At 38.3% G+C, this 19501-nt stretch overlaps 1 protein-coding gene across 22 annotated transcripts in view; it reads left to right on the top strand.

The window, feature by feature from the left end:
* Positions 1-96: 96 nt before the first annotated feature.
* DEUP1 (deuterosome assembly protein 1) overlaps positions 97-19501 on the top strand; it is a 101914-nt gene continuing 82509 nt past the window's right edge. For 5 of the 22 annotated variants that reach the window (XR_012122494.1, XR_012122493.1, XR_012122492.1 and 2 more), the window contains exons 1-5: positions 125-252; positions 1384-1456; positions 10036-10392; positions 11012-11183; positions 12538-12633. Coding sequence is in view for 19 of the 22 variants with exons in the window: in XM_073215887.1 (XP_073071988.1) it covers positions 10175-10392; positions 11012-11183; positions 12538-12633 (486 nt within the window). In the remaining 3 variants the exon portion in view is untranslated. Of the gene's footprint in view, positions 253-1383; positions 1457-10035; positions 10484-11011; positions 11184-12537; positions 12634-19501 lie in introns of those variants that run through there. The other 17 variants (XM_073215873.1, XM_073215882.1, XM_073215877.1 and 14 more) reach the window with 12 other exon arrangements.

The raw sequence follows: 19501 nt of genomic DNA, 5'->3' as shown, positions 1-19501 counted from the left end.
GGCCGCCCGCGGCGGCGGCCCGGCGGCGCGCGTCCCCTTGGCGACCAGTGGGGGCGGCGCACGCGCGGCGGGCGGGGAGGCCGAGCCCGTAACGGCCTCGGGGGCCTCGCGGCGAGCGGGCCCGAGCGGCGGGAGCGCGGCGGCGGGCGGCGGGCGGCGGGCGGCGGCGCCCTCCGAGGGGCAGGGCTGGCGGGGCCGCGGCGTTCCCGCTCCCGGGGCCGCAGACCTCCCGGAGAGCGCGGCGCGGCGCAGGTAACCCGCCCGGTCCCCAGGCCCTCGAGGGACCCCGGCCCGGCCTCCCCCGGACGGCGGCGGACCCCAGCCTGCCGGCTGCTCCGCGGAGCCTGGGCTTGAACCGAGGGAGAGGCGGGGATGGGGGTCGGGGTCCCGGGGCGCGCGGCCGGGGGGGTGGGGAGCCCGGGTTGCCGGGGCAGTGCTCGTGGAACTCAGAGCGGAGTCCCTAAGCTAGAAGGTCTAGAGGCTCGATCTGTGCGGCCTTTGGGCAAGTCACCTAACTGGTCTGAACCTCAGTTTCCCTGACGTTAATGTAAGGGATTGAGAACCTCGAAAATCAACTTCCCCATCTCCGGTCTGCTTATCTTTCCGTTGCCCATCCCTGCCCCTCGCCCCTCTGCTCCACACACACCAGTCTTAAATGCCTTTTATTAATTAGGAAATGAAGTGAGCCTGGCAGTTTTCTCATCCTACCCTCTTGAATGCTATTTCATTGGGTTTAATTCAGTGATCCCCAGGAGTGGAAGTCCTTTTCAATACTTTATTATTTTTATTTTTTAACTAAACCTTTGCTGCTGGGAAACACTTTTTCTTTTCTTTTTTTTTCATTTTACTTTAGGCAAGTGCAAGCATCCTATTTTGTCAAAAGAGTGACCAGGTGTCCACAGAGCAATTGAGGAATTGTAAAATTTCTGTTTTTAGGCAATTCTTCAGCTTGTTGTCCTAAATCTTGTGGTATATTCATTCTAACAAACCTCAGAAAGGGCCACGGAAATAATTTACTCAAAGGCAAACTTTTAAGGGATCCACAAGAAAAGTTTGGGAATATTTAGCTGGAACTCCTCTACAATAGGAATTCTGTTTTACTCATGTACTGAGCACTTCGCAAAGTACCTGCACTAAGGTAGTGAATGGGTGTTCATGTCAGTACCGTGTATTTCACCTCATCACTGAGCTAATGTCCTAAACGCAAGGGAGCGCTGGAAAAAAAAAACCACCAAATGTATACATTTCATAGAATCATGAGCTTCTACACTCAGAAAAATTCATACTCCATGCTTTGCCAATAGCAGAATTTTCTTTTTTCTTGTTTAACAGGTTAATAAATATAAGTATTTTAGGAGTCTACATCATTTTTCCCCCTAACAGATTAAAATTCAAGAATTATAGACCAGGCACAGCAGATTCTTGACATGGAGAACAAAGCCCATAATACAACAGGGTAAGTGCTGAAATTTTTTACTTAATAATTTGGTGCTTCACTATGCCAAAACCTCCTTGATCATATATGAATTTTGAAATTGAGTATTAATAGAGGAGTGTGCCAATTATTTTTGGTGAGGAAAGTGGGGAGGAAATTTAAGTAACTCTAAGACTTTATAGTGTCTACGTTTCCAATTTTGACTATGCATCTGCACTTGGAAATCACCATTTTCCAACTTTTCATGAGTTTTCCCAGTGTTTTAGGGTGATGGGTGCCCGCCCAGGCCTCATGTGCTCTTGGGCTTCCACAGGGCAGCAGCTCCTAGCCAGCTTGCTCCTTCCTTGCTGCCTCAAGTGTCCCAGTCTTCCCTCCACAACTGCTCCTAAGGCTGAACTCAACACTTAACATGGCCTGAAAACACATATCGCTCCTTGAACAGCAACAAGAACTCAATATGTTACCAAAAGTTTCAAGAAGAGAGAAGGTATTGACCGTGTATAGAATTTGGCATTGTAAAAAGTTAACTTCCTTTTCACCAATATTTGTCCCTACCCCTTCCTTGCTACCAGCACCACAAAGGTGGTGCTTTGTCTTCCTATCATTTCATTAGCCAACTAATGGGTGGGGGGGAACAAGGCTGTGTGTCCAGGTGGGGTGTTGACTGTGACTGACTTTGGCACTAATGAAACCGCGTTAGGTGTCTCACTTTCAGTTATTCTGCTCAGACCATCACTTTGACATCAGGCTAGAGGAAAGTTGCACGAATCTGGATAGCTATCACTTTTTAAACTCCTACTGCATACTCCTTCTTACAGCAGTTCTGCTAGGTATCATTCTTACTTTACAACCAAGAAAATTAAATGTATTAGTTGTAGTCTAAGCTCTTGGAACAGAGAGACCCCAAAATACAGTGGTTTAAATAAGATTGAAGTTTGTTTCTGTTTCCTGTACAAGTCCAGGGATAAGCAGACTGGGACTGGTAGGCCAGCACTGCCACCCTTACCATATGATTTCCATCTCTGGGCTCCAAGAGATTGCGTCGGCTCTGCCATCATGACTGTGCTCTGCCAGAGGGGAGGAGAAACAGTAAAAAGACAGAGTAAGACCTGGAAGTGGAGGCCTCACTTCTGTTCACTTCCCATTGGCCAGAGCCTAGTCTCAGCACTACAGTTAGCTTCAAGGAAGGCTGAGAAATGTGACCTCTAAATGGGCAGCCATATGACCAGCTAAAGCTTAGAAGTTCTATAATAAAAAGAAGAAGAAAGGATATTGGTGGACAACTAACAGCCTCTGTCATGCTGAGCTCAGAAAGGTAGAAAAAAGTGAAATAAAGCAGGAACATACCCCAGAATATACATCTGGTTCATGGAGGAGGTAGGATTGGAATGCAGATGTTTCTGGCTCCAATCCCTGCATTCTTTGCTATGTTGGAAATGGATGGCAATGAGACCCAGAAAGCAGCCTACTTGGTATCTGTAGCAGTGCCAGGTTAGGATTCTGGACTGAGCAGGTGTTGTCCCTGATGTGATGATAGCACTATGGGCTAAGATGCAGTTTGAAGGTCTTGGACCTAAGGTTGGGTACCAGATATCACTTCATTCCTGCAAATGTGAGGCCATGGAGACTGCTATTTCTCTTCATTCACTGATTTGGAAGAAAAAAAATGATATATGCCAGGCACAACACTAAGCCCTATGGTTCATACAAAGAACATTAAGAAATAGACCTTAAAGAACTTAGAATTTAGTAGGGAACCATAGAGCTTGTTTGAGTACAGCATAATTACAAATCAGAAGCAGATGAGAATTCCTGGAGGTTTCAATGAAGAATTGCCCCACTCATTACAGCAGACATAGGACTAGACATCACCTCCCGTGGTTTCCAAAGCATGGAGAGACAGATTGGCTTTGTCTCTGTCCTGCAAGCTGTTGAGAAATGTGTAAAAATCTAGATCATAAAGACAATAAAATCTCATTCATCTGGGTCATGTTATGTAGTCTATCAGACCATGTCACCTACATACACAGTAATGTTTTGTGGAGCAACCTTAATTTATCAAATATTCATCTAGCATTTACTATGAGCCATTAATTGATGTGAGCACCAGGAATACAGCGGTGAACAAAACAGACCACTTCCCACTTATACGCTGGTAGAAGAGAAAGTGGGAGATACAAACATTTTCATAGGGTGATAGGAAGAAGGTGAATGGAGTGGTCAAACAAGGATTCCCTTGTAAAGTGGCATTTGGAGAGAGATTACATAGGAAAAGAGAGTTCCAGAGAGCAGGAACAGAAAGTGCAAAGGCTGAGAATGGGAGCTTTTACACAGAATACTTACAATGTGGGTGAATCACTATTCTCTGACATCTGGGTTATAACAGGGTTTGGTTTTAATTTATCCATGGTTTCTCCCAATTATAGGTGTTTATATTTGTGCCATAACAATCAATCTAAACTCCTCCTAATTGAAATAGTTACATTTAAGTGAGTTCATCCTTTTTTTTTTAGAATGCATGTGTGCCCAAAACATAATTATAGAATAAATAAAAACTATTCTTATTGGTTTTTTAAAGAGAACCATGTCTAGATTTTGCTTGTTTTCTTGTTCATGAATTGCTGCTCTTATTAATTTGGCCTTTTATAATTTATTTTAATTATCTTGTTCTTCTTATTTTTGAGTTGGAAAATATGGTTCAGTTCTTTTCATGATTTCTGATTTCATGATTTCCTTAAATAATAAAGGTATTTAGAACTAAAGTTCCTCTTGACCACATCTTTGCTGTGGGCCATAGGATTAGTTTTCCCACTATGCTACTTAGTATTTTCTAAATAGCTTATTATTTCTATTTTGATTTCTTCTTTGACTCAAGAAATAGGAGATGAAACTTCTGGGGGTGGGGAGGCCTAATTATCTTTTTATTATTACTCTCTGATCCCCCTAACACCATGGTTATAGAGTATAGTCTATATGATATTTCAATTTCATTAAGATTATTTTTTAAACTATTGCATGATCAACTTTTATAAATGTTCTCTGGGCATTTGAAAACAAATGTATATTCTCTATTGTCTAATTAAAAGTTACATATACAATCAGGCCTTTTACTTTATTATTATTTACCATATTATGTTTAAATTATGTTTTTCAAATATAGTTACATTTTTATCTATTTAATCAAATTTTAAGAAAGATCTTTATTATAACTGGTTTTGTCCAAATCTTCTTGTATTTCAAGCAGTTTCTGTTTTACATATTCAGCATTACATTCCTCAGTGTATGGGGTTTGTGGATGTTAAATCAATGTAAATTGCATGAATTTGTTTTATAAAATAACTCATAAATATAAGTTAATTTTTTTGTTTGTATTCTACTTTTCCTGATTTTGTCAAGGGATTTTTAATTGTCCTAGAGATTGGTTTATAGGATCTAAGCTAGTCCACATATAGGTAAATGTTTATTATTAATTGTATCATACATTTCTATGCATCAATATGAAATAATATTTCAGATATATAAGTTTATGGATAGTGGAGTTACTTACATTTCTAGATAACTGTAAAAACCAGCCTGAAGATAAAAGGTTTGGGCTTGCTTATATTTCACTGCCTTCTTACCTCATTCAGTCTCTAAACCAAGATGTTACTCAGATATGAGTAGTTACTATAGAAAAAGTTTCAGGAAAAAGTTTACCCGAATGTAGGTATCTTAACAGATTTTCCATTCATTTTAGAACTTAAAAAAATGAGACTTTAAATTTGTATGTAGTACGTAGAATTCTGATAAAACACTGATAGGGACTTGGGAGCTATTGCATTGCATTTTATTTCCATAAATGTCTTTCTTTGAGTATGATGATGAAGGTGTTAGAGTAAGACCTTTATAAGTACATGATTTTTCAGAATAGTGAAATTTTATACCTCCTTCACATCCCAACATTAAGCTTATTGCAAAGGAGAAGAATGGACTGAATATGGGCCACCATCTCAAATGTACAGTAAGTAGATATTATAATGCTGCTAAGTCAGCAACTCCAAAGATGACAGTAAATAACATTTTTGGGAAACAAGAAAAGTGCTTAAGGAAAACCTATTTTTAGCTATAATACAATAATTAATTTTGAACAAGGGCAGCCATGAAACTATGACCTAAAAGTCATGAAGAAATAAATATTCCACTTTACTGATTAGGAGAGACAATTGACTAAAGAGCAGGCTGACCCCACAGGCACATCTGTGAAAGTGAGTTCGAGCACTTCTCCTGGAGCCTCTCCTGTTTGCTTCCATGTATGTTTCTGATGTGGCACTGTGTTTGGTGTACAGAATAGGGTCTGTAAACCATCACAGAGAAGTTAAATTATATTTAGCTTAGCTAAATGTAATATAACTGAGACAATATGTTAATACATTTTAGAATCAGTTTCATTAAAGTATTTGAAAAAGTTGAGACCTAATATGGTTGTTCACATTGCTCATCAGCCTTTTAAAACTCATTTTCATGAAATAGTCTTTTTTTGCATGAGGTAGTCTCCTATTGTCCAGGAGATATTCTCTCAAAATCGTCCTAATTTGGATAACAGATCACATGGTCCCCACAGGTGTCTGTCTGATGAAGATCTGCCCTTTTAAGAACCGGCATGCAAGCTGATATGTCACAGGACAGTTGAGTGGCTGTATGTCCACGAATCTTACCCCAGCTCTTTTCACTCTGAATGATTCTCTTCACGTTACATTCCCCTGCCCCTCCCAACGTACTTGCCACTACTGCCTCCATTATATCCATTTCTCATTTTGCTTTCTCTTCATCTCACAACTTGATATCCTGATACTCTGACTCTAGGCTCCCCAGACTGGTATATCACCCTGAAAGTCTTAGCATGCTCCCTTCCTCCCGGTTAATGCATTTAGACCTCCAGCCTGACTCAGGATCCTTCTCTTGTGAGTTTCTCCCAAGGATAAACCCAATAGCAAGAGCCATGGTTTGCATGTCTTAAGTAGTATATAGGCAAATCCATCCAGTCTCCAAAGTTGGAAGGCTTGGAGGATTTCTGTTCTTTTTTAGCTTCTCAATTAACTCTTCTAAAATTGGCATAATAAAACCTACTTTATGGGATGTTGTGGGGATCCATGAGAAGAAGTACAAGAAAGTAATTAGCATTGTGTTGGTCAGCATTTGACTAAAGGAAAAAATGAAAAAAGAAATGTTGGTGCCCAGCTCTGCGAAGGAGGCTCAGTAAGTCTTTTGAATTTCATTTTAAAGTTCACTAGATATAGGAACAAGTGTTATTGTTAATGAGACAGCCAAACTGCTATTAATTATCTCTGAAAAACTAAAGAAAGGAAGATATATTGAATGATTGGGCAACTGAATTTCAAACAAGAATATTAACTTTGACAAAAAGCTTAGTTTAATGTAAAAGTGAGTTTGACCAAATCTTAGGTAAGACTGGAAGAAATCACTGGTATTTGTGAGCAACCCAGGGAGGAAGCCGTGGCCACCAGGACTCAGCGTGGATGCACCCTCATCTCTGCATGCCAGACCAGCGTGAATTCACGGGCCTCCTATGCTGGTGCATCAGGAACATAGAGATAGAGTTGTATTTGAGCTTCGGCCTGATATCTTACAGGGCTTTTCATGACGTTTTTTGTGGGAGGAAAAGAAAAAATTGTAAGGTTAATTAAGTGGACTCTCATCTGATTATTATAAAAGAAATAATAATAAAAGCCCTTTTCCCTGAAGGACTTGGTAGTGGAATGCCTTGGGGCTCTGTCCTTCATCCTGTCCTTTGTGATTTTTATAATCACTTGGATGAAAGAACATATATATAAAAACCAAATAGTGTTTATCAGATCTTCAGCTGACACAAAACTGGGAGGTATAGTGAATACATTCTCTGACAGAAACAGGATGTCAAAACACAAGCTCACCTTAGCTTAACGTAAGTTACCACCTTAGGAAGGTTTCTATGGTAGTCTTCCCTGTCTGCATTCGGTGCCTTCTTTTCTGTTCCCAAAGGAGCTGCATGTGTTCATCAGGCTCTTCTTATACCTGCCTTGAAAGTCTCTCTGTGTACAGAAAGTTCTTCTGTGTCTCTCTTTTCCCAGTTTTTCACAGAGTGGGCAGCAGTCACTTAATGAATCTTTACCTCTTTAAGGAACTAGTGATGACCATCCATATTGAGAGGCTGAAACTATCAAGTTGAAATTTAATAAGGATAAATATAAATCCCTGGCTGTGGAGCATCCCTAAAATACTAAACAGGCGCAAGATGGTGACTAGGTGGCTTTACTTGTAGTGTGCATGAAAAAGAATGTGTTCGGACAAGAATAAACTCACCTTGAAATGGTGTGTTAGCACTGCTTTGCCTGTCAAGCCTCCCAAATTCCAAGCTAAGGTGATCTTCAGCTGCTTGAATAAAAGTATACAGCCCGGAAAACAAAGTCTGAGAGTCCCTCTCCAAGCTGTTAGTCCACATTTAGGATATTATGTAAGGTTCTGAATGGCACATTTCAAGATGGAAATCAACAAACAGGAACTTGTTCAGAGGAAAGCCACCAGGATTATGAAGGGTCTGAAAATCTTACCATCATCATTCACTTTTTCATTCATTCAACAAATGTATGTTAAACATCTAGTATTTTTCAGATACTATAGTAGGTTACTGAGTGGTGGAGAAAAAAAATTTATGAGCAATTGAAGGAAATAGACACTTGTGGAAATAAACAGAGACCCCTCAGATGAGAACAAATGAAGCCCATTAATTCAGAGCTTGCTATGTAGCAAGGGAGTCAGCCACCATCACTTGCATTTGGCAGAGGCTCCGAAGCAGGCAGGGGAGTGGGAAAGCTTTATAGCAAATGAGAAAAGGCCTCCAGTGTATTCTGACTTGAGACTGTTGGCACAGGGAAGCTGAAAGCAGGCTAAGTAGAAGCAGGGCATCTTATGTGACTAGTTTGGGGCATAACTGGCCTTCTCCAGTTGGTCCTGAGTTGGACATGGGGGCAAAATAAGGAAGCTGTCAGTCATTGACCAAGTCCTGACCATTCTCAACTATTGACGTAGAGGTTGTAGGTCAGAGTCTATTGTCATATATTCTGGACATTGTACATTCAGTTCGTAATATTTAACATAGAGAAGAAAAAAAATAACTGGTAACTGTATTGAAGTACTTTAACATCTGTTGTACTGAAAAGGCATTTACTCTGAATGGTTAATCAAATTAGGAACAGTGGTTGAAGTCCTTCAATGTAAAAAAGAACTTAAAAACTCATTGCTATCTAAATACAATCTCACAGTTGTTACCTACTAAAGGAAAGAATTTAGACCTAAGCTGGGTGACCTCTTGGCTATGATATTTTCAAATAGATCATATACCTTTGTGTGCACCAGAATCACTTGATATTTTTGTTACCAATGCAAAGCACAGCAGCTCTGTACTAGACCTGCTGAATCTGATCAGTGGGGTATAATGGATGAGTCTCTTAAGAAACATTTGCAGAAGATATGCAAATACTGAATGGGTAGTTGGATTAGATGACTTGTAAAAGTCTCACATCCTAACATTTGAATACCATAGTGATAACCAGGAAATAAACTATTCATTCATTTATTTAGCAACATTCATTGAATAGTTTACATTATGCCACATTCTATTTAAGGCCTGTATTTTAATTCCATTAGCATGGTGCATTCCTACATGCCAAAGATATAGCAATGAAAACTCATGTGTTCATTTTTCAAAGATTTATTGATATCTGCTATGTGCTGGGGCACTGCGCTGAGCCCTGGTGAGATGGTGATGAGCATGGCTGATATAGTGCTTTTTCTTTCAGAGCTTACACTAGAAAAAATAGACAAAGTATATTTACAATGAAGGGCAATCCATGTTGTTATGAAAAAGAAAATGGTATGAAAACCAGTCTTTTTGTTCTCTTGTTTTTCCCCACATCATAACTTCAATTAAAATTCAATCAGGTTATTTATAGAGGAATTAATACTTCCTTTAGTCAGGTTTGTTTTAGGTTTTAAATAAAAACAGAGCCTTTGGGCCTTAGCCCAGGGATGCTAGACTTCAGAATGGCCCTTTGTACTTAAACCTCTATGAGGTCAACACTGGTGAGTCAGCCTTTGAATGAACCAATTGGAGGGACATCCCTTGTTTAGGTTTCCTCTGGGTTCTTTAGAAAGTCATTCTGGAAATTCTGAGTTCTTTGGATTTCTAACCCGACTGCAGTGGGGCTAATTTGTACTATATTTTTCAAGCAAGTTTTTATGTAAAATACCGTGTCTTTTGCTGTGTGGTATACAGGAAGGAGCTTAAAATGGGAGACAGCTGCCTGGGATCTAGTTCTGGCTCTCCTACTGATTAATGTGTGACCTTAATTTCTCTGGGCCTGTTTTTTCACAATGCTAAATGATCCTTAATTAACCCTAAAATTCTGATGTGGTGAAACTAAATAGAGGAAATGTCTTTTTGCACCTGTCATTCCCTCCTACCTTCCTCCGGGTATGCAAATACGTTAGAAGCCCCCTCATCACCATTGAATGGACACTGAAATAACTTGCTTTCCTAATCTGGACATTTATGTACTCCTTAGGCTGAAGTTTGAGGCCTCAAGAGCTACCTGTTTAACTTGTATGGACAATGGCTGGGTTTACGCCAGGTCCCTGGGAATGCTTCAGCTGCTCTGAAGGAGGAGAGCCCTGCCCTGGGATCACCCAACAAGCTGTCTTCTCATGAGCCTCTGGTCTATAATCCTAACAACTACCAAGAGTCTTGTTTCAAACACAACAGACCCTCCAAGAGCCCAGACATTGCACCTATCTGAGTTACCAGTATCCCCTTTGTCTAAAGACTTATATGACTCTGCCCACACCTACCTGATCAGATTCCTTCCAGACACCAGCCAGATGATTCCAGGCTCCCCTCCTGGAGGAGAAGCACTGTCGTTCAGGTGGCACCCTTGAATCTGATCGTGTCTAGCCCAGGCTTGCTTTTCTACCCCTGACACACGTGACTAAAGTCCTCTGTTATGATAGCCAGAGGTACCTGTAGTATTTGCATATAAGAGTATTGAGCCATTTTTCATAATTAGAATATTTATTAGAATTATCTCACTCCAAAGAAAGTGTTGTTTTATCTATTTACTTAATTTTCAGCTTGCTTTTTACTGTGACCTTATTTCTGACATAATCTGCATAATGTATTTTCATTTTTCGATTTCCTTGTCTAAGTCAGAACTGTGGTGTCAGGGAGATACACATGCTACCGTCTGCACTAAGAAGAAAATGCAGGCAGTAGTGAGTTATCAATGCATTGCATTATGATACTAACTCTATTTTAGAAAATGTCATTTAAAAATATCTAATGTGCTGAATATACACTGTGAGCTCTGAAATTAACCTTCAGTTTTAACTTTAAAAAATTAACCTCTAGCTTTCTGACTTCTTCCTATTTACGTAATTGAACAATCTGAGGAAGTAACGATCCAGCTATTCAGAGCATTATAATAATGTTTCTTGTCCTCACCTTTCACTCATTTAAAATGCATTTTACTTTTCTACAATTGCCAGAGCTTCTCCTTGTGAGGCTGAACTTCAGGAATTAATGGAACAAATTGATATCATGGTAAGCAACAAAAAACTGGATTGGGAAAGGAAGATGCGGGCCTTGGAGACACGATTAGATCTTCAGGATCAAGAGTTGGCAAATGCACAAACTTGTCTGGATCAGAAAGGTCAAGAGGTATTGAATGTGTTAATAAATCATTAATTCCTCAGACTGTTATAAATAGTATTCTATCATAATATGTTCTTCATCACACATACTTTTTATCATGGCATTAGCAATAGCATTTATTGATTGAAGTTCTGTCATAGTGTGTTATATGGGTTCTGTTAAATAAGTGACACTCACAGCCTAAACCCATAAAAGTCTGCTGATGCAGACAGATACATAGTGTTGACACCATCTAGAAAAGTGAGCAAACATTCAGTATAGACCTAAAATAATAATTGTTTGCAAGCAAAGGCATCAGTGCGTTTGCTGTTGTAGAGATAAAGAAGTAGTTGTGAAAGCTGTATCTTTGGACAAAGCAGAGTTCAAGGTCATCTGCCTCTTCCAATCTACTAGCAAAATATTTCCTGCAAAGAGTGAAATGTCCAGACGTGATTGTAGGGCAAGGGAGAAAAGAGTTTGGTCAAGGGGGTGTCTTTCTGACACCCACTTAAGAGGGACGCCCTTGGCCCCTGCGAGGCTGCTTACAGCCATGCTGGTGATTATAGAAGAGTGTATGAGTGGCTCCCAGGCCTGCAGAGTAGCTCAGGAAAACTGGATGGCTCACCTAATGTGGACTTTGTGAAGCTGACTCATGGGTAAGGCATAAGAGAAATGCTCACTAATCATATACTGAAACATCAGCAGATGTTTCAGTGGAACTTAGTTTTTGGCCTAGTTAGCTACATTATTGTTCGGCATAGTCAGCTTAGTTATGGGCATCTGGTCTCCCCGCATGGTAGGGCCAAGTCATCAGACCTCTCATACACCTTATACCTGTAGTGACCCAGATGTGTAAACAGATGCTTCACTTGCCTTTTAAGCAGACAAATTCCGTAAGTCAAATCCTCAGAATGTTTCTTAGACATTTTCCTTTTTCTTTTTAATACATTGCTCATTCTTCCAAAAATGTAACAATTACTCCATGGTATCACCAGAGCAGAGTGACCACCGAAGGCAGAGGGACCTCAAGTAAGAGCTCAAGTGTGTCCATAGAGGTTCTCCCTGAGTAATGATGATGTAAGCCTCTCAAAAAGGTGATGCAGAATAGATTCCAGACCTTGATTTAAAATGTGATGGCGACAGGAATCTTTTGTCAAACATCCATACCGAGCTGTCCTAATGTGTACCCAGTGGAATAGTGCTGACAGTGTTTGGTTTTTGTGATTTTAATGATTAATCACTGTTTTAAGAATGGCAGTAAATATTTATTCTTTTTTTGGGTACAACAGTTTTATTTGAATTGTACTCTTCTCTTGCACATCTTCTGATTTTGTTAGGGAAAATTCAGAAAAAACAAAATTAAATTTTATTCTTAATGCAGGTGGGACTACTTAGACAGAAGCTGGACAGTCTGGAAAAATGTAACTTAGTGATGACTCAGAATTATGAAGGCCAACTACAAACTCTGAAAGCTCAAGTAAGGAAACATATTACAATCAAATATCACACTTCTAAAAATTGTGTTAATTTTATTTAAACAAACTGTCTTTAATATAAGCAAAAATTATTATATTTTAACTACAGTTATATGTTTGGCCCTGTCTTTCATTGTTTTATATGTATTGATTTTGTTTCTTTTACTAGGTGGTCAGCTCTCTATCCCTTTAATTGTTAGCACAGTACTAGACTAATAGCTTTCTATTTATTAAGTGACTTGTTGATTAATTATATGATTAATTAGCTATGTGAACAATAAAAAAAAATTATCTTTTGTAGTCATTATTCTCTGCTAGGGATGTCCCCTTTTTCTATGGCAATTTAAAATATGGCAGTTTGCTCTGATGAAATAGATTGATCACAAAAACAAAATTGATTTTTATTACTTTGGTAGGGCTGTTTCATAAATGACAGGCATTTTGCATACAGGATGAGAGAGATACTGATTTCCTTCTTTATCCCTGTATCTCCCCACTGGGCTGGCAGGCATAACATCTTCTCTCCCTTACTACAGACAACACACAGGGCATAATCATCTGAGCATCTGGGTCTAGTAGATGCTATATCCTTGCTGCACTTAGCAAATCAAGGAGAAATATGGTTTGATTATGAAATTTTACTTTACAACCAACATTTTTTGGAGTACAAAGATTTCATAAGTGACAATATAATTAAATGAGCTCAAAGTAGTTAAAGCTTTCTTAAGTACCTTCTTAAAGAGGTCATCAGCCATTAAGATTGGAATATGGAACATTTAATGCCACTTAATAGGTATGCTTTTACAAGACTAGCTCTTAAATCTACCCAGACATTTGCCTGCAATTTAAATAGCTGCCACTAAATGTATCTTGAATTATGAAAATTTTAAGTTTTTTCTTAGCTAAGACTAAGCATTTAACACTTAAGGCTGTCAACTTTGCTTTTTCTATGTAAAGTTCTAAAATAGCAACATAAATATTAAATCATTGTAAGTGTTCAATGTAAACAAAAAAATCACAATCTGGAATAAGTATGAAATATAGAAATCTAGATACAAGTAAAATACCATCTCTAAATTATATTTAATCAGTTCATCACTGCTTACCAATTCTTTAATTTCTGGGCTTTTCATTCAGGTCTGCTGTTTATAGTTTTGGGTTTGTTTGCAGGTGTAGAGTAGCAGTCACTTACTATGTGAACCCTTGCCATTTGACGCATTGCAGCTCCATTTTATTGCTTGGTTGCTGCCTAACCAACAAATGTCTTTATGGCAATTTCACAAAAATTTGTTCTGTGGATGTGAATACTGAGAGTTTAGGACATGCAGTTTACTCCTTCTCCGCAAATTCACTCTGGAAATTCACTGTGCATGTTAATATTAGCATATTACAGGCTGGGAGAAATCCTGCTTTAAACAAATTCCACTTGGCTTTTTCTAATCTACCATTTTCCAAACAGATTTGACCTTGAATCTCTTTATCTTTAAAATTTAAACGGACTAATACTGCAGTAGAGTATCACAGTGTAAACACTGTAAGCAGGTTTTTCATAGAATACACTTTGGAAACGCTACATTATTGTTAAGAGGACAGCCATCGGCTTCCACTCCAGTTTTCTGCTTCTTTTTCCTTCTCTGGTTAAAAGAAAAGAAGGAAAAGAGTTAGGAGAGGGAGCAGAAGTGAAGGAAAGAAGGAGGGAGGTAAAAAAACAGAAAGAAAAATAAAAGTACTATACACCTGACTTGGTTTGCATAATAGCTAGTAACATATTTTTCTAACCAGAAATGATGTCATGTGACAAACATGCTTTTGGCTGCTGGATCACTCTGCGGCTTCCTTCTTTGAAATTCCTTGCTTATTTACAATTTCACTTCCCTAAAATATCTTAAGGGTACACTTTAGCACACTCTGTCTTGAATAACTCAACTTTGTCAAAATTTTCTTGTAGAAATTGCTTCATTTTTTAAATTGCTTCATTTTTTAGAAGGGGCATTTTCTTTTCTTTCTAACCATGGCAAAACTATAATCAAACTACATACATTATATTTGAGATTTCTAATTCTGGAAAGATGGAATAGATGTTCTTTTCCCTATTGCTCCTGCTAAGTGCAATGATAAATCCAGGACATTATTTATAAAACAACATAAGAAGACTCTGAGAAGTGGAGGGAAGGGACAGGGTGTTTAGAACCTTGGGACCCAAGGACCAGCACAGAGGTGAGCTCCCCGGGACTTCTTTTTGCCTCTCACATCTCAGACTGGGTAACAGAGAATCCAGCAACCCAGACACTCCAATGGGCACAAACAAAGCCCCAGAGAAAGTCTGCTCTCTGCTGCCCCAAGACCAGGAAAAAAACTGCCTAGCAGGATTAAACACTTAGATAATAACTGCTCTACTTCAGCCAAACACAACAAGACTACATCCCACACCCACCCATCAGCAGAGGACAGCCTCGGTTTCCACCCTCACCAGACTAAATCATGAGATAGCTAGGACCCCCTGCCTGGGTGGGGTCATGGAGGACTGAGTGGGGAGCCAGAGCTCTCGTCACCACAGCGTTAACAAGGCCCTCCCCAACGCATGGTGTCAGTGGAGACCCTGCGAGAAGCCTGGCCTTCCGTGCCCATCTGGTGGCGATGAGGCACCCCTCCCCTCCTTTTGGAATGTATCAGGGGAAGCCTAGTGAGGAGTCAGGATGTCCACCACCTCTCAGTGGTAACAAGGCCACTAATGCTCACTACAGAACCACTGAAGGCCAGGTGAGATGCAGTAATAAGGCACCTGTGCCCCTCCAGTCAAGGTGGGATAGTGAAGGACTAGTGGAGAGCCTGAACCCCCAGTCACACTCTGCAGAAGTAAGGAGCATCTTCCCTGGAATGATGACTGAGGCCAAGTTAAGAACAGGACTTCCTCTGCCACCTGGTAATAATGAGGCAGCATACCAGTTTCGCTGCTAAAATGTTGTCCAAAGAGGGCTGTTAAAAACAATATTTAAATAAAATCCAAAGTCTCCTAACACAATACTCCAAAATGTCCAGGTTTCAATAAAAAAATCACTCATAATACCAAGAACCAGAAAGATCTCACCTTGAATGAGAAAAAACAATCAAGAGATGCTAACACTGAGTTAATACTTATGTTGGAATTATCTGACAAGAATTTTAAATCAGCTGTTATAAAAGTGCTTCAGTGAACAATTACAGACACTCTTGAAACAAATGAAAAATTGGAAAGTGTTAGCAAAGAAATAAAACTATAAAGAAAAACCAGTTCAAAATTTTACAAGAAAAAAATACAATAACCAAACTAAAAAATTCAATGGGTGGGCTCAAAAGCAGAATGGAGATAGAGGAAACAGTCCATGAAATTGAAGACAGCAAAATAGAAATTACCTAGTGTGAACAACAGAGAGAAACAAACTAAAAGAAAATGAACCTCACAGACATGTAGAAAATAACAAAAGATTGAAAATATGTGTCACCAAGGCCCCAAGATAGGATTGAACTGGAAAAATGTCCACCTCAGTAGACTGTAATGAGTTGTGTATATATAACATAATACCTAGAACAACAACTATAAGAGCTATAGAAAGATACATTCAAAGATACTATCTATAAATCAAAATGGAATTCTAAAAATATGTTCAGATAACCTATGGGAAGAAGGAAAGCTAAAATGGAGAAACCAAAAACTGGGTGGCAAACTGAAAACAGATGAAAAGGTCAGGCTGAAACCCTACAATATCCATAATTACAGTAAATGGAAATGGACTAAATGCACCAATTAAAATATGGAGATTCATAAAGTAAATAAAAAAATATGACCCGACCATATGATCTGTTCCAAAACTTCACTTTAAACATAACTATATAAGTAAGTTGAAAATAAAAAAATAAAGAAAATATACCATGCAAATATTAATCAAAGGAAAGCAGATAATTCAATGGAGAAAGTATAGTCTCTTCAACAAATAATGAAGGGACAGATGACCTTCCACATGCAAAAGAACTGAGTTGGACCTTTACTTAAACCATGGAAAACAATTAACTCAAAATGGATCAAAGGCTGAAATGGAGAAACAATCTATAAAACTCTTAGAAGAAAACATAGGAGTATAGTCTTCATGACTTAGATTAGGCAATGGGTCTTTGATTTGGCACCAAAAGCACAAGAAAAATTAGATAAATTCAGCTTCATCAAAATTTTAAGAATCTTTGTGCTTCAAAGGACACCATCAAGGAAGTAAAAAGACAACCCACAATATGGGAGAAAATATTTGCAAATCATATATCTGATAAAGGACTCATTCTGTATCCAGAATTTTAAAATAATAATTCTTACTAGTCAACAGAAAGACAAGTGACCAAAATTTAAAATGGCAAAGATATGAATAGACATTTCTCCATAGGAGTTAAAAATGGCCAGTAAGCACATGAAAAAATGCTAACATCATGAGTTCTTACAGAAATGCAAATCAAAACCATAATGAGATACTCCTTTATACCAACTAGGATGGCTATAATGAAAAAGCTGGACAATCTCAAGTGTTGGTGAGAATGCAGAGATAGTGGAACGCTATACATTGCTAGTGGGAATGGAAAATGATACAGCCACTTTGGAAAACAGTTCAGCAGTTCTTAAACTTGGAGTTCCTGTATGATTCAGCAATTCTGCTCCATATATATATATATATATATATATATATATATATATATATATATATATACCCAAGCAAATAAAAAATACATATCCACGTAAAAACTTGTACGCAAATGTTCACAGCAGCATTACTCATAATATCCCAAAAGTGGAAACAACCCAGATGTCCATCAGTTGATGAACGGACAATAAAATGTGGTCTATCCATGCAATGGAAATTATTCAGCTATAAAAGGGAATGAAGTTTACAGCACTAAATTATGTTTTCTACCTTTATCTTGCATCTACCTACCATACCTACCACTTCAGCATTTTATTAAATAATAATAATAATGATAATAAGGGAGAAATGTGGGATTCACATATAAATCAAGTATAAAAATCAAACAAATAATCATATCTGACTTGATTGTTTATAGTTCATGATGTGTGATCAAAACTGAAAGTTTCTGTGATATGACTGCCCTTGCACTGTTCACCATGTAAGAACTTATTCACTATGTAAGAACTTGTTCACCATGTAAGAACTTGTTCGTTATGCTTCAGAAGATTGGAGACTGTTGAGAATTAGGCTTGGGGTTGATTAATGATTGTGCATTGAGTCCCCTATACGGAATTTTATTGTTGTTAACAACCATTTGATCAATAAATATGAGAAGCCCTCTCAAAAAAAAAAAGGGAATGTAGTACTTATCTATGCTACAATCTAGATGAATCTTAAAAGCATTATGCTAAGTAAAAGAAACCAGACACACCAAAAAATACATACTGTATGATTCTATCAATATGAAATGATCAGGACAGGCAAATCTACAAAAACAGAGCAGATTAGTAGTTTCCAGGGGCTGGGGCCAGGAGCAAATGTGTAGTCATTGCTAAAAGGTCTGGGGTTCTTTTTGAGGTGAGGAAAATATTCTGAAATTAGATAGTGTGATGGTCGCACAACTTTGTGAATATACTACAAACCAATCAATTTATATTTTAAAGTGTGGATTTTATGGTAGGTGAATTATATCTCAATTTTAAAAAATTACATGAGAAAGAAAAAGCAGAAGTGACCATATTAATACCAGATAAACAGACCCAATTATGCAAAGCTTTATTTGTAATAGCCCAAAACTGGAAACAACCAAAATGCCATGATACATGAATGGTCAAACAAACTGGTTATATCCATACCATGGAATCATACTGAACAATAAAAAGGGATGAACTATTGATACACACAAGCATCTCCAGGGTATTGTTCTGAGTAAAAAAAAAAGCTAATCTCAAAAGGTCATATATTGTTTGATTCCATTTTATAACGTTCTCGAAATGACAAAATTGTAGAGATGGAAAATAAATTAGTGGTTTGCCAGGGGTTAGGGGTGACAGGAGGAGGGGGATGAGGGTCATTACAAAGCCCCAGGGAGATCTCGTGGTGATGGAACACCTGTCCCAGTTGTGGTTGTGGTCACACAGATCCGCATGTGATAAAATGGCGTACAACTACACACACAGTGTTGTACCAGTGTCAGCTTCCTGGGTTTGATAGTGCACCATAGTTCCATAAGATGTAAACCCTGGGGGAAACTGAGGGAAGAGGGCCCAGAAAACCTCTGTAATGTCTTTGCAACTTCCTTTGAATCTATAATTATTTCAAAATAAAAAATTAACATAAAATCCTTTTGTAAATAGTTATATAGAAGTTTCTGCACCGATGTTAGCAGACCATGTTGCTTTTAATGTATTAGTGAAGGCAGAACAAGAAACAGAAAAATTAATACAAAGTCTACGTTATACAAAGAATTATTGGTGAGAGATTATTTCAGTTTTGCTATTTGAATTTATTGAAACATATCAACATCAGTAGCTTGTTTCTTTTACATTAAGTATTTAGTTTTTGTGAGTAAAATATATGCTGGTTATTTTGTAGATTGAATTACAGAAATTAGAATTGTCAACACAAGATGGCACTAAATAAAAGTAAAAAAAACTTGGTTTTTAGAAATTGTGAGCTTTGCTACATATGGTTAAAACAAAACTCAACCAAATATTTATCAAGTGAATCCTTGTTTAACTGTGCAGTTACTGAAGTCCCACATTTACACGAAAGCTGAATTGTGTTCAACTTCAGTAATTTAGTTTTAATAACTGGTTCTGTCTTCACTAATTGAAACATTTAAGCTTTACTGCCTTCTCTAATCATCACTTAAATTTTCAGAGGT

The sequence above is a fragment of the Manis javanica genome, chromosome 11, assembly GCF_040802235.1.
Source record: "Manis javanica isolate MJ-LG chromosome 11, MJ_LKY, whole genome shotgun sequence".
Taxonomy (NCBI): Eukaryota; Metazoa; Chordata; class Mammalia; order Pholidota; family Manidae; genus Manis; species Manis javanica.
The sequence above is the reverse complement of the archived record's forward strand: the minus strand, read 5'-3'. Positions and strand labels throughout refer to the sequence as shown.